We start from the raw sequence: 12,752 nt of genomic DNA, 5'->3' as shown, positions 1-12,752 counted from the left end.
CACCTGCAATTCTCCTATGGCTGGTGGTGTTTTTTTTACCCGTTAAGTCTGTGTCTGGAAAATGAGAATTATACGCACAACTTCATCACCTTATTATAAAATCATCGCCATATTCGCAAATGCTCTCTTGACATTCCAAGCCAACCAGCGTAAAATGTGCCATGCTTAGAAGGAATTTGCTTTCATTGCTTGAATATTATCTGCCAGGTCAGACAAGCGAGAACATTCCTTTAATTACACATAGGAGATTTCTAAACCGGAGGACAGGAAACAGGTAGTGTTCATAAATGAAACAATACCCAGCCAGAGAAAGCACTGGAAAATACTTCACGTTAATCAACTTGAAAATATTTCTTATCTAGTTCATCAACTTATTTACACTACCTGGAATTTTTTCCTTTGTATTTAGCCTTCTTAGTTATTAGATGTATATAAATGCTGGAGGTATATTCAGTATTTTTAGGGTGTGTTCCGTGTAATAGTCACTGGGGGGGACAAGTTTACAGTCATCTCATTTGGTGAAAACAAGGCTGTGAGAGTAGCTGGGGTCTGGCCCAGTTGAGTTCTTCACCCAAAGTCACTCCATAGCCATGTTTCCTTACAGTGGTGGAAGGATGCTACCAGAAATGGTGTGTACGTTCTCTCCATTTGTGGACTGTCTCAGTTTATATCTGAGATAAAATAGACCACCAGGAAGTTGTGTTCTGGGGCCCAACTCTCCTGACTCCTCTTAACATTTGCCACATGAAGGGCTTTAAAGGAACTCTAAAGCTAAGCATTGTAGCTACCACAAGGCTGTTGTTGGAGCCTCCTGTACAGCATCCCCTGGAGCCCTCCTTGACAATCCCACTGACAGGTTTCTCAGGAGTCCTGCCCCAGGAGAAGTTGTTTTGCAAGTGACTGTCTTGATATTTATCTCATGTGTATTCCACAAATCATGTTAGTAGTGGTGCCCCAGCTACAGGGAACCAAACTGTGGCCCATTTCTGACAATTGAAGCAATGCATAGGGTGCTTTATTTGGGGGACTGACCCTAGCCTTGGTTTTCATTTGTTTTCCTACTTTTCTTTTATCCTCATTTTCTTGTATATTTTGTTATTCATCTTATATTACATGTATATATTAACTGCTATAAATTGATTTCAAGTTTAGTTTTTTTTTTTTTTTTTTTGAAGTATGTATTCAATTTCTTTCCTTCTTTTGCTGTGCAGGGTTGAACGCAGGGCCCCAGGTTTATGAGGCAAGCATTTTACCACTGAGCTGCCTACTCAGCCTCATTTTCTAATTATTTCATACAAAGTTTAAGACTTTGTATGCTACTTGGTGCACTAATTAGCTTGCATTAGTGTGTCTGGTTTGTTCAACTCAATCATAAGGTCCTTGAGGATATGGACCAGGTCTTATATTTATTCAAGTCTCCATTGCACCCAGCAGTAATATAATTATTGTTGTTGTTGGTGTATCAATAATCTGACAAGATAAATAAATACTAGGTTAACCATGCCCTTATACCAAAAAAAAAATCTTTTTATATCAGTCCCACAAAATCTGAGGCTGGGTTGGCCATGAAACTCATCGATATGATAATTTTTATGGTTCTTTACTTTGCAGAATATTGCATTCATGGCATTACCATAGTCAAGCTAACTGAAACATCATGTATGTCAGTGACAGGTCTTAGGGGAAGTGTGGACATAGCTAACCTTCAGTGAATGGAAGAGACCTCCTTTTCTTCCTTTCTCTTTGCATATATTCATGCTTTGACTTTCAAGCGATGGAATGTGATTGATTCCATTAGCCATAAGGAAAAATAGTCTCATTACCTTTTACTGCCCACCATCGTCAGGCGGTAAGAATTAGATGTGGGGCTATATGTGGTAACTGAAGAGAAAGAAAATTCTACTAGGATAGCTGTTTGAAAATTCCCATTTGATCTCCCCAAATATGCTGAAATAGAATTGTAGTTGCATATTCTGAATTTATCAAACCAAAAGATAAATTTTAGCCAGTTTTTTGTATTTGTCCTAAAACCATTTTTTAAAAAGTCTCTTGCTGAAATATCAATCAATTATAATCTTTTGGTTTGATAAATTCAGAATATGCAGCTATAATTCTATTTGAAAGAAACTGGTTAAATGATATACCTGGTGATATATTTTTCTATATTCACCATTTATATATGCATTGCAGTCTTATCTGTAAACCTCAAAGATGTTTCATATATATGTAACCATTTCACATGTATGTAAATACACTCTTCAGCATCCACACATTTTTATATAAAGTGATAACACATTTACATCTGGGTGAAATTAGTTATCCCATGTTTATAAACATTCTGAATAAGTAAAACTTCCCCTTTGGAAATATTGAATTTTGAATAAAATTTTTAATAATTTTTGATGAATGCTCTCTACCAAATTACAGACATCCCCTGATTTCTTTTTCTTTTTCTATTTTGAGGTGCTGGGCATAAAACCAAGGGCCTTGCATACACTAGGCAAGCGCTCCACCACTGAGCTTCATCCCAGCCCTTCCTGACTTCTTACATGAAGGGTTTGATGAACCTGCTGCCAAGAAACCCTTCTGGTCACAAATGTCCTCTTTTGTACCCTGAGTGTCAGAGTGGTTTCTTTAGGGGTCCTATGGTCTAAGGTTCTGGCATCCTTACTGAGTGGCTGTGCATTCGGCTGCTCAAGTAGCGGACTGGTCTGTTTGATTTTCTGTCTACTCCTCCTGCTGACAGCTCTCCTACATTTTCCCAGCTGCTGCTCCTCTTTTACCAGTGAAGAACCAGTATCTGGTCAAGTGGGGAATCATAATTAGTCCATAATTAGGGTTCATTGTGAATATAAAATCAGTTCATGCATTTAAAGCTTTTATTCTTTCTTTATTCATTATTGTTTTTAAAATGTGTTGACATGAGGCACAGAACCCTCTCTTCTTAGGCTTTAGAAAGCTGCCAGTAGTAAACCTTTAGATGGTGCCTGACAGCACTAAGTGTTTCCTAACAGCAGCAGTAGCAGCAACAAATCACGAAAAAACTGCCTACAGAAAATAGGCAATGGTGCCGGGCTCAGTGGCACATGCCTGTAATTCCAGCAGCTGGAGAGGCTGGGGCAGGAAGATTGAGAGTTCAAAGCCAGCCTCAGCAACAGGGAGGCACTAAGCCACTCAATGGCCCTGTCTCTAAATAAAATTACAAAATAGGGCTGGAGATGTGGCTCAGTGGTCAAGTGCCCCTGAGTTCAATCCCCAGTACCCTCCACCACCAAAAAAAAAGGAAAAAAAAAAAAGAAAGAAAGAAAGAAAACAGGCAGTGTTTACTAGAGGATTAGTATGCGATTGGATAGAAAGTTGATATGGGAAAGGAACTTCAACAGAAAGCTTCATCTTATGACTTGGCAGATGTAGAAAAATGCTAATATTTGCATGGCACACCAGTGTAAACAGAGCAGATTGCCAAGGCAAGGATCCTCAGCTTCTGGCTATCCCAGATCACCCTTGGCTTAAGGATCAGCAGGCCAATTGATAAATTATTGCTGACATGCTTGGGAGCTCTGGTTTGGTAGAGATCTCCAAAGGAAAGTCTAGGGAATATGAAAGAGGTTCATGTCCAGAGAAATAATGAACAGAGTAGGTAATATCAGTAACTGTGTATATGATGGGTCAGAACTAGAGGGAGGAGCATATTGACCATCTCTGGTCAAGGGGGGAAATACCTGGATTTCATTTGTAGTGATTCTGAAGAATCTTCCAATCATTTTCTATTTGTTTGTGTTTTTGTTTGATTTTGATCCAAGAGCTATTCTAATAGGAACCATTGAGTGGGGAAAATGTTTGATAACCTTTATGGAAGGGACTATTGTTCTTGACCTAGATGGGAGGGGAAATGAGTGAAAGCCCCAGAGGGGTTGATGGGAATGGAAAAGAAGAGGCCGATACCAAGTAGTTGAACCTCCTGCTCCTGCTTCCATGTCTGAAAAGTTCAGAACTTTGGGGCAGGGAGCAGGGGGACTGGAATGGGACAGACCCTTTGTGGCTCTATGGGAGAAATAGAAAGGAGGCAGGATAGCTCAGTTCCTGACTGATTTGGTAGATAGGTTTCTGTATTGTGGAACAACAGCAGACTGGTTGGAAAGTACTAGAATCACTTCCAGTTCCCTTGGAACAGGGAAGAACCTCTGGTTATAAATCTATTGGGAATTGCAACAATTGACTGGAGAGTTTTATCGTCTGTTAGTTCTCTTGTACTGTATTGTTTTTCGTGCTGCTTAATCATTGTTAATGTGAAATCATTTTTTTCTTGGACTTTGTAGCAGTTTATTATAGAGGTTTCAGATAATCATCAGTGTTCTTCATAAAAACAGTAAAGGAGTGAAGTAGTAGTGTATCTGTCTTGCTCAGACTGGCCTCTCATGGAGCATTGAGTTGTTTTCCCGCAGCACTTGGGGTTGAATCCACGGGTGCTTTACCACTGAGCTACACCCCAACCCCTTTTATATTCTGAGACAGGGTCTCACTAAGTTGCTGCAGCTTGTGATCCTCTTGCCTTAGCCTGCTTCATTGCTGAGATTACAGGCATGCACCACTGCCTCCAAATGTCATTGGGTTTTGTTAAATTGATTTGGATTTGTTTGGGTTTTTGGTTTTTTTCCCTCTCTTCTCTGTTTCTGAATATGCCCCTACCAATGTAATCATTATCACAAAAAGAAATGGTGATCTACCTCTGGGATTTTTTTTTCCCCTTCTTCTTGCCAGAAAGAGAAATATAATTGAATACCTGGATTTCATTTGTAGTGATTCTGAAGAATCTTCCAATCATTTTTTTATTTGTTTGTGTTTTTGTTTGATTTTGATCCAAGAGCTATTCTAATAGGAACCATGGAGGCGGGGGGAAATGTTTGATAAGTAATTCTGCAAGGCAAAGGCCTATCACACCCTCCTCTGACTCTCCCCTGAAGTCTCCCCAAGAAAGAGACTCAGGTAAAATGCTCATGAGCCTCTTGTGCACAGGGGTTATAAAAAGGTACTCACACCTGTCTCCTCTCGAAGGTAGAGATCATATTTTAGTCACCTGTTTCCCTTACTTTTATTTTTTTGAACACCAAGTTGAATGGTCAGAAATATGAAATGGGTTTATGACCACTTTAACTATCAGTCCATTTCAGCAGAATGTTTTCCTAATAATATTTTTCTTAAAGCTTAATTACAATGATTCATGATGTCAGTTTTCAAAAACCCCTGCAAGAGGGAAAGTGACATAGCTGAGTCTCTGGACTGTTCAAAGGTAAAGGGAGGGGAAAACAGAGAGGTTTTGATAAGTTGAATGTGAGACTGAGAAAGATCCACACATTTTTCTTCACATAATTGTTTGCTAAATCCACTCTTGGTATGAGAAAGCACACATTTCTAATGATTAACATTCTGGATTGTGGGAAGTTGTGCCTGATAACAATATGAGACTTGTATTCCTTATTCTCTGGTCTATAATACCAATATAAATAGTTTCTCTGATAAATAACTATGTTTCTGAGATAAGTCCTTCCTTTTATTGCAGCTGATAACCCAGGATTATGTGAGGTAGTATTGCTAACTATTAGTGAGAGGTTTTGATATATAAGGGCATTTGTACCCAGTTGGTCCCCATCCTGGGTTCCCCAAATGCAACTCCAAATTGCTCATTACCAGTATTAGCATCCAGAGAATTGACTTAGAAGGAGTGGATTATTTTTCCCTCTCCTCCTCCTGGCTTCAATCATTTAAAAATATGTTTTCTAAAGAAAAAATATCTTCAAAATTGCCAGCACTTCTTATACAGGGAGAGGGAGCAAGCCAGCCATCATACTTACCTATCCTTTTATTCATAGCACTGCATAAAAACCATGTCATCCAAAAGTCCTGCAAAGCTGCACACTCACCAATTTCAAGATAACATAAAATATCACATAATCAATTATGGAAAATAATGAAATGGAATGTTGGTGTGGAAAACCTCCTCAGAGGGTGTTCAAACAAGGAATCAATTGCTCAAGAGGGGTGTTGAAATTACAATCAGTCAAGAAGTCTTTACCAAGGGCCAGCCGTGGGTGTGAATCTGCAGGGCACGTGTGCGAAGGGTCAAAGTTAAGTCCATTTCCTCTATTCTGGCAACTTCCAAAGAGCAGAGCAACTGGGAAACAGGCAGATTGGCAGTGTATCCTCAACATTCTAAAAGGCTGGGAAGCTAAGTTCTTGTAATTTTTTTTCCATTAGTTGTGGCACTTTGTTACCAGTACTATTTCTGTCACCTTATGTATGCAAAGTAGGGGATGGGGTTGGGGACATAAATGAAAAGGAAGGCTCCTTGATGAGAGAGCTCCACAAAACAGGCTCCTCAATGTTCACTAAACTTTTCTTCTTTTCTTCATGCCCCCAGAGTCTCCAGTCTCTTTCGTTTTTCTATCTACGGCACAGGGATAATAAATTTTCTTTCTGTCCTTAAGCTGGAATTCCCTTTATGCATCCATAAATGGACATTGGAGTCTATATTCTCCACCCATCTGGAAATTCTGTGCAGCATTAACGTGTGAGTTATTGTTTCTGGAGAGATAATCTCAAAGTACAGTATTTTGTGCTGCCCTGAAAAGAGCACTAAAGAAATAACCTAAGCTTCATATCACAGGAAGAAAAAAATGAATGCAACCAAATTGCCATAATAGACTGATAACTTTCAAATAAGAGACTGATAGTGATGAGAATATAATAAAACTCAGAAGCCAAGTGCACTTCGTTTTGAACTCACCCTTTTGCATCTGAGAGACAATTCCAGGAATCTGCTCTGGGTGTGATGACATGCATGTTGCTGGGACGCTAGGCCATGGCTTAGTGTCCTGTTGGGGTCACCTGTTGGCAGAGAACACTTAAGTAGATCCACATAAGCTACTGCTCAGAGCCTGACCTGGAACAACACACAGTGCTCCAGAGATGTTCCTCTTAAGAAGGACATAAACTCCCAGGGTCAGCTAAACCGCTAACCAGGGTTTGGGTGCCATCCTCCCCCAGAGGAAGAATCACACAAAGGCAGGGACTGTATTTACCTTGTTCACTGTTTTATCCAGGGCCTGGCACTTAGATTCACCCTAAGTGGCTCTCAAATCATCATCATCATCATCATCATCATCATCATCATCATCCACAGGGGTGGATGCATTGTGTGTATCACAGAGCTGCATGATAGCTGCAATACATGCAATTGCCTTTTTTCTTCTGAAGTGGAACTATATGGTCTGTCAGCTGGGAGCCTTTGTTTGTTGGTTCTTCATTTGTGTATCACTATAGATTTTCACCAAGGGCTCTCTGTTTATTATCTCATCTTCTCATCACAACAAGACCCACTTTATACATTTTTTAACCAAGAGAATAAGGCTTGAGAAGTATATGGTTTGGCCAAGCCCTCATAGCTGGAATATGTAGAGCTGTGGCCTCAAATCCTTGTTTCTCCTCAGAGCCTCCGTGTTCTCCTGAATGTGTTCACTGTGTCCTGGTCCAATGGAAGCAGAGTTCACCACAAGGTCTGACCACTGCTCATGTATCAGTGGCAACTCTCTGGAGTCCCATTGGATGGCTACTTAAAATGAATTTGTTAAAGTGAATTATATTAATTTGACTTCGAAAATTCTAGGACCTCTTGATGTGATTTGGAGACAGCGTATAATTTGAACAGGAGAAAGAAAATTCTTCAGGCATGCCTCTTTGTCTTTCTTCGACCCCATGTTCCCACCTGAATATTGAATATAATGATACCAGTTCTAACTGGATAATGCAGAAAAACTCTTTAAAAAATTATACAACATGTAAATGTCAGGCTTTGGTGTTTTTTTCTTTGATTTTACTTTTTGGTTCTGGAGATTGAACCCAGAGGCACTTCACAACTGATCTACATCCCCAACCTCTTTTTACTTTTTTTAATTTGAGGCAGGGTCTCCTTAAATATTTTAGGGCCTCATTTAATTTTTGAGGTTGGCCTTTAACTTGTGATCCTCCTCCCTCAGCTATGAAGTTGCTGGGATTATAGAAATGAACCACCATGCCTGGATTTTATAAATGCTAGGTCAATATCCAAACATGGGCACTGGATTTGGGTGTACAGCAAGGTTTTTGACTGGTATATATTACAACAGGAAGAGTGAATTGTTACAAATAGCCATGGAAATGGATACATATGCTCCCCATATTGAGACATATATGTGGACTCTACATGAGACAGATGTGTATTTGTGACTGAAGACTGCAGCTCCCTGGAGGGCAAGACAGAACATGAGTAAAATGCTCATTATAAGCCAGCATTTTTAATCTTCATGGTGATCCACATAAAGCAGAGAGTAGTTCTTGACCTGTTTTTTTTTTTTTTTTTTGGATAAGGAAACAAGTTTAGAAAGTTGGTGGGGAAATCATCTAAATCATAACAGCAGATGCAGGTTAAAGCCCAAAATAGGCGTGTGATGGTTCTGTCTAGGGTCTAGCACAATTAGGACTGTCAGTGAAAACCCGTGAAAAATAGTGGCAGTGTGCTCCTATCTGCAGGAGTCCTGTGGACTGTCATCCTAATTTTTGTTTCTATAAATCCTCTCATTTTGGCAGCTTGCTAATGTTTATATATGATTTCCAGCTCAGTTTAATGTGTCAACCTTTAGATCTGGCTATTTGGGGTCATCTCATAGGGTGTATGAGGACAGTCCCAGGCAACCGTGCCTCTCACAACCACTAGCTCTGTTCATGCTGGATGGACCAACCTAATGGAGTACCTCATTGATCACAAGTACTTGGCATAAGTATGTATGTTTTCCATCAAGTATTTGTCTAAACAAAAATAAGCATTTTCAGGAGGAGTGATGTAAATTCTGAGCATCAGTACCTTAGTGACTACTGGTGGAGATTTCTTTGCTTATAGTTGTTCTCTTATGTGAAAAATTTATGCAAAAACACAAAGGTAATAAATAACTGCCCTCCCCCCTTTTTTCTATTACAGGTTGATGACCAAATGAAGCTGCTTCAGAATTGCTGGAGTGAGCTCTTAATCCTCGACCACATTTACCGACAAGTGGTACATGGAAAGGAAGGATCCATTTTCCTGGTTACTGGGCAACAAGTGAGTGTAGAGACCAAAAAAAATATATAAAAAAAAAATAAAGCGCATCTTTTTATTAAGCATGTTCAGCATGGCAGGGATTTAACTAGATCAGAAGCACTCTTGTGCTTTGAAAGGGAGAGATTGGCTGCCAATAATTTAGAAAAGATGACTTGGTGCACTCAGTTCCTGCTCTGATGATTACAGATAAACTTGTAAAAGCAAACATAATCATAAGCATTCTGCTGCTTCTAGTCTGCAGGGATAGAAAGTTCTGCTTCCAAGGGTCAGAACAATTGCTCAATCAAACTCGGTGATTAGTACTGTTTTGTTTTGTTTTTTCCTCGAGCTTCTACATTAGCCTACTATACTTGTGTGTTATTTAAAAACCTTATACATTGTAGAATCCTTACCTTTGTAGGAAGAGGTTGATTCAAACGTCACATGGAGTTGAAATATTCAACATAAAGGCCAGCATGGGAAAGGGACAGGAGTTCCAGGTTTCAGGAGCCAGATGTCCAAGAACAATAGAAAGGAAAACATAACCATCAGGCTTTTACCCTATTCTGAATAGCTATTTTTTCAAGTAAGAAGGAAATATTGAGCCCTGTGCAATGACACACTCCTGTAATCCCAGCTACTCAGGAGGCTGAGGCAGGATAATATCAGGGTCTAGGCCAGTCTGGGCAATTTTTGAGACCCTGTCTCAAAATTAAACAAATAAATAAGTAGGTAAATAAGGGCTCTTCGTGTCGCTCAATGGAAGAGCACTTGCCTAGTATGCACAAGGCCCCGGTTCCCAGTATTTCAAATAAAATAAAAAGAAAGAATATTTATTGAGCATCCTCCTTGGTGCTAGTCACTATTTTGAGGCTTTGACCTGTTTCCTGTCCTTGTGGAATTTTATGCTATAGCAGGGAGAAGCTAATAATTAACAATAAATAATCATGATAAATCAGGAATGTCAGAGTTGAAAGTGTTATCAAAGTAAAGACCTCCTACCCCCGTCCCCCCCCCCCCAAAAAAAAAAGAAGAAACCAGTTGGTAAGGTGGAATGAACAAGCATCCATGCCATGGGTGGTGATGTTAAACAGAATGATTGTTTCAACCTTATTGAGAAGGTGACATTTGAGGGAACACTTAAAGGAAGAGAGAGGGTCTTGTAGATATCTGGGGAAAGAGGAACTGCCTTAGTGGACCTAATTCCAACTTGATAAAGATATGGGCAAGTCCCTCCAGTCTCTTACCTTCCACTTAGAAACCGATGGATCAATAAAATAAGTCCACAGAACCCGGGTTCCTCCAGCCCGTGGGTATACCTAGGCAGGACAGCAGCACATCTTTCAGCCATGGTGACTTCAATACTCAGGCACCGTGATCTTTTACATCCCCATAAATGTTTATGTGCTGTGAAATCACAGCAGTGCATATTTGAAAATGAAAGGCTGTCTCCACACCATTTGCTGTATTATTAATAAATCACGTGTTCCCAATCAAATTAAAGGCATGCACTACTTCAGTTTTTGCCAGTCGGATCAATTCAACCATCTCCCTAGCTATTGGGTCCCCACTTTCTGTGCCTCCCAAGAGAAAAGCTTTCCAGAGAAGAAAATGCTCTGACTCCCTGTGCTTTTGAATGTTTTTGTTTAGCACTTGTGATGCAAGTCTTTGAAGGAAACGTACCCATTTTCAGAATCTAAACACAAGAAGGTGTGCCTCCCACCTCCTGACCAATTGGGAGCTGCATTAGAAGGACAAGACTCGGCTCACAAAATGTAATTCGATTTCATTTCCTTCAGAGTTTCAAGAAATGAAATGGGTTTCATCCCTGCTCTTTAGAAATATTCCTTATTTCACATTTCATTCTGCCTTAAGTGCTGCCCCTGGTAAAGGTAATTACCATTTAAAAAGTAGAGAAAGTACATGTCTTGCCTTTCGGATTTTCAGCACCCAGAAAAATCAAGGGATACATAAAATCAGAGTCTATAGTCTGTTATTTCTGCCTTGTATGTGGCAATAGGTCTGGAGGAAGGGACTCCCTTAGCTAAAAAACAGTCTCCCTAGCACCTTTCCCTGCAGCCCACATTTTTCTGCTGCCCTGTTTGAAATATGTCAGAGTCTATCAAAGTTCTCCCCTGTGCTTTTCCCTCCAGTCTAAGTGAATAGCCTAATGCTGCTTCATTATAATCACACAGTCTCTTTTGACGGTTATGGAAAAAAATCTTCTCTTCTGTCATGGAATAAACGGGAAAAGGCACTTAGAACGTGTCTGGGATTCCTGCAATGATAGAGAAGAAAGCCACAGTGCTACCAAGGAAGACTTTTCTAGGGCACATACCTCATTTAACAGAATGAGAAGAATGCCTCAATTTTTTTTCCCCTTTTTTTTGGTGCTAAGGATGGAACCCAGGGCCTCATGCATGATAAACTTAAACTACCACTGAACTACATCTTCAGTCCCGAGAAAGATATTTGAATTCAGAGCGACAAACACATATTTATTTTATATCCCCATAGTTCCTCCTATAATATCAAATATGGTAAGTATGTGATAAATATTAACTAATTTCACTAAATGAGGACTATCCTATCTCTAACCTGAATGCTTAAATAAAACAAGTTAAGTAGGACTCAAGACCCAGAGCATTCACCCTCCCCATTTCTACATTTCTCTTGTCCCCCATCTTCCCACTAGTTCTCATGGACCAGAGACACCAACAATTCTTTCCCAACAATAAATCTCCTTTTCACTATGATAGACCACTTCCTACCCTTTGGCCCAGAGAGATAGGTGAAATTCCAAGTTTAATTGTCTTAAAATGGTATATATTTCCTAATGGCAAGAGCAGGGAAGCTAGATTTTTGTTAGAATAGCACCAATAACTGTAATAATAAAATATCTTATGTGCACCAATTTGAAGAAGATGGTTTATACAATGATAGAAGGAAGGAAAGGAGTATAATAAGTGTCAGAGTAAAGTGATACTCTGGAGACAAAAAAAGTATTTCAAAAAACATGGAAGAACCACATGGAAATAGAGAACCACATACACCAATGTGTTTGCAGTCTAATCACATGTGAACTATAGTGTATATTTATTGCAGAGTGCTTTTTGGGTATTAAAAAAGTGTGGGGGGTGGGGCTGCGATTGTGGCTCAGAAGTAGAGCACTCACCTAGCATGCGTGATGCACTAGGTTCGATCCTCAGCACTACATAAAAACAAAATAAAGATAAAGATATTGTATCCACCTATAACTAAAACATAAATATATTTTTTAAAATGTGTGCATGCATTTGCATGCACACATGTGTGTAGAATACGCATATGCAGCTTGGGATGAAGGCAGAACAACTTGTGTTTATGTCTCCTGTCCAGAACTTACTAGCTCTGTCCTGTTGAGCAAATGCCTTTACTTATTCAAGCTTCGTTGTTGTCTCTTGTCCAGTCAGGATTATAATGGTATCTCCATGAGAGAACTGCACTAGGAATCACTGGAAATAGTTTTGTAAAGTGCTGACATAAAACTTTAAATTATCAAAACTAGTGTGAGGGTTGGGGGTGGGGCTCAGCAGTAGAGCCCCCACCCAGCATGCAGGGGCCCCTGAGTTTGATCCTCCCTCCACAAGCCTCCCCCCAAAAA

General features: G+C 39.7%; 1 protein-coding gene across 1 annotated transcript in view; it reads left to right on the top strand.

The window, feature by feature from the left end:
• Nr5a2 (nuclear receptor subfamily 5 group A member 2) overlaps positions 1 to 12,752 on the top strand; it is a 117,897-nt gene that overhangs the window by 54,342 nt on the left and 50,803 nt on the right. Inside the window, exon 5 of the mRNA XM_076872929.1 lies at positions 9,011 to 9,130. Coding sequence (XP_076729044.1) covers positions 9,011 to 9,130 — 120 coding nt within the window. The remainder of the gene's footprint in view (positions 1 to 9,010; positions 9,131 to 12,752) is intronic.

The sequence above is a fragment of the Callospermophilus lateralis genome, chromosome 13 (assembly GCF_048772815.1).
Source record: "Callospermophilus lateralis isolate mCalLat2 chromosome 13, mCalLat2.hap1, whole genome shotgun sequence".
NCBI lineage: Eukaryota > Metazoa > Chordata > Mammalia > Rodentia > Sciuridae > Callospermophilus > Callospermophilus lateralis.
This window is presented reverse-complemented; position numbering and strand designations above follow the sequence as displayed.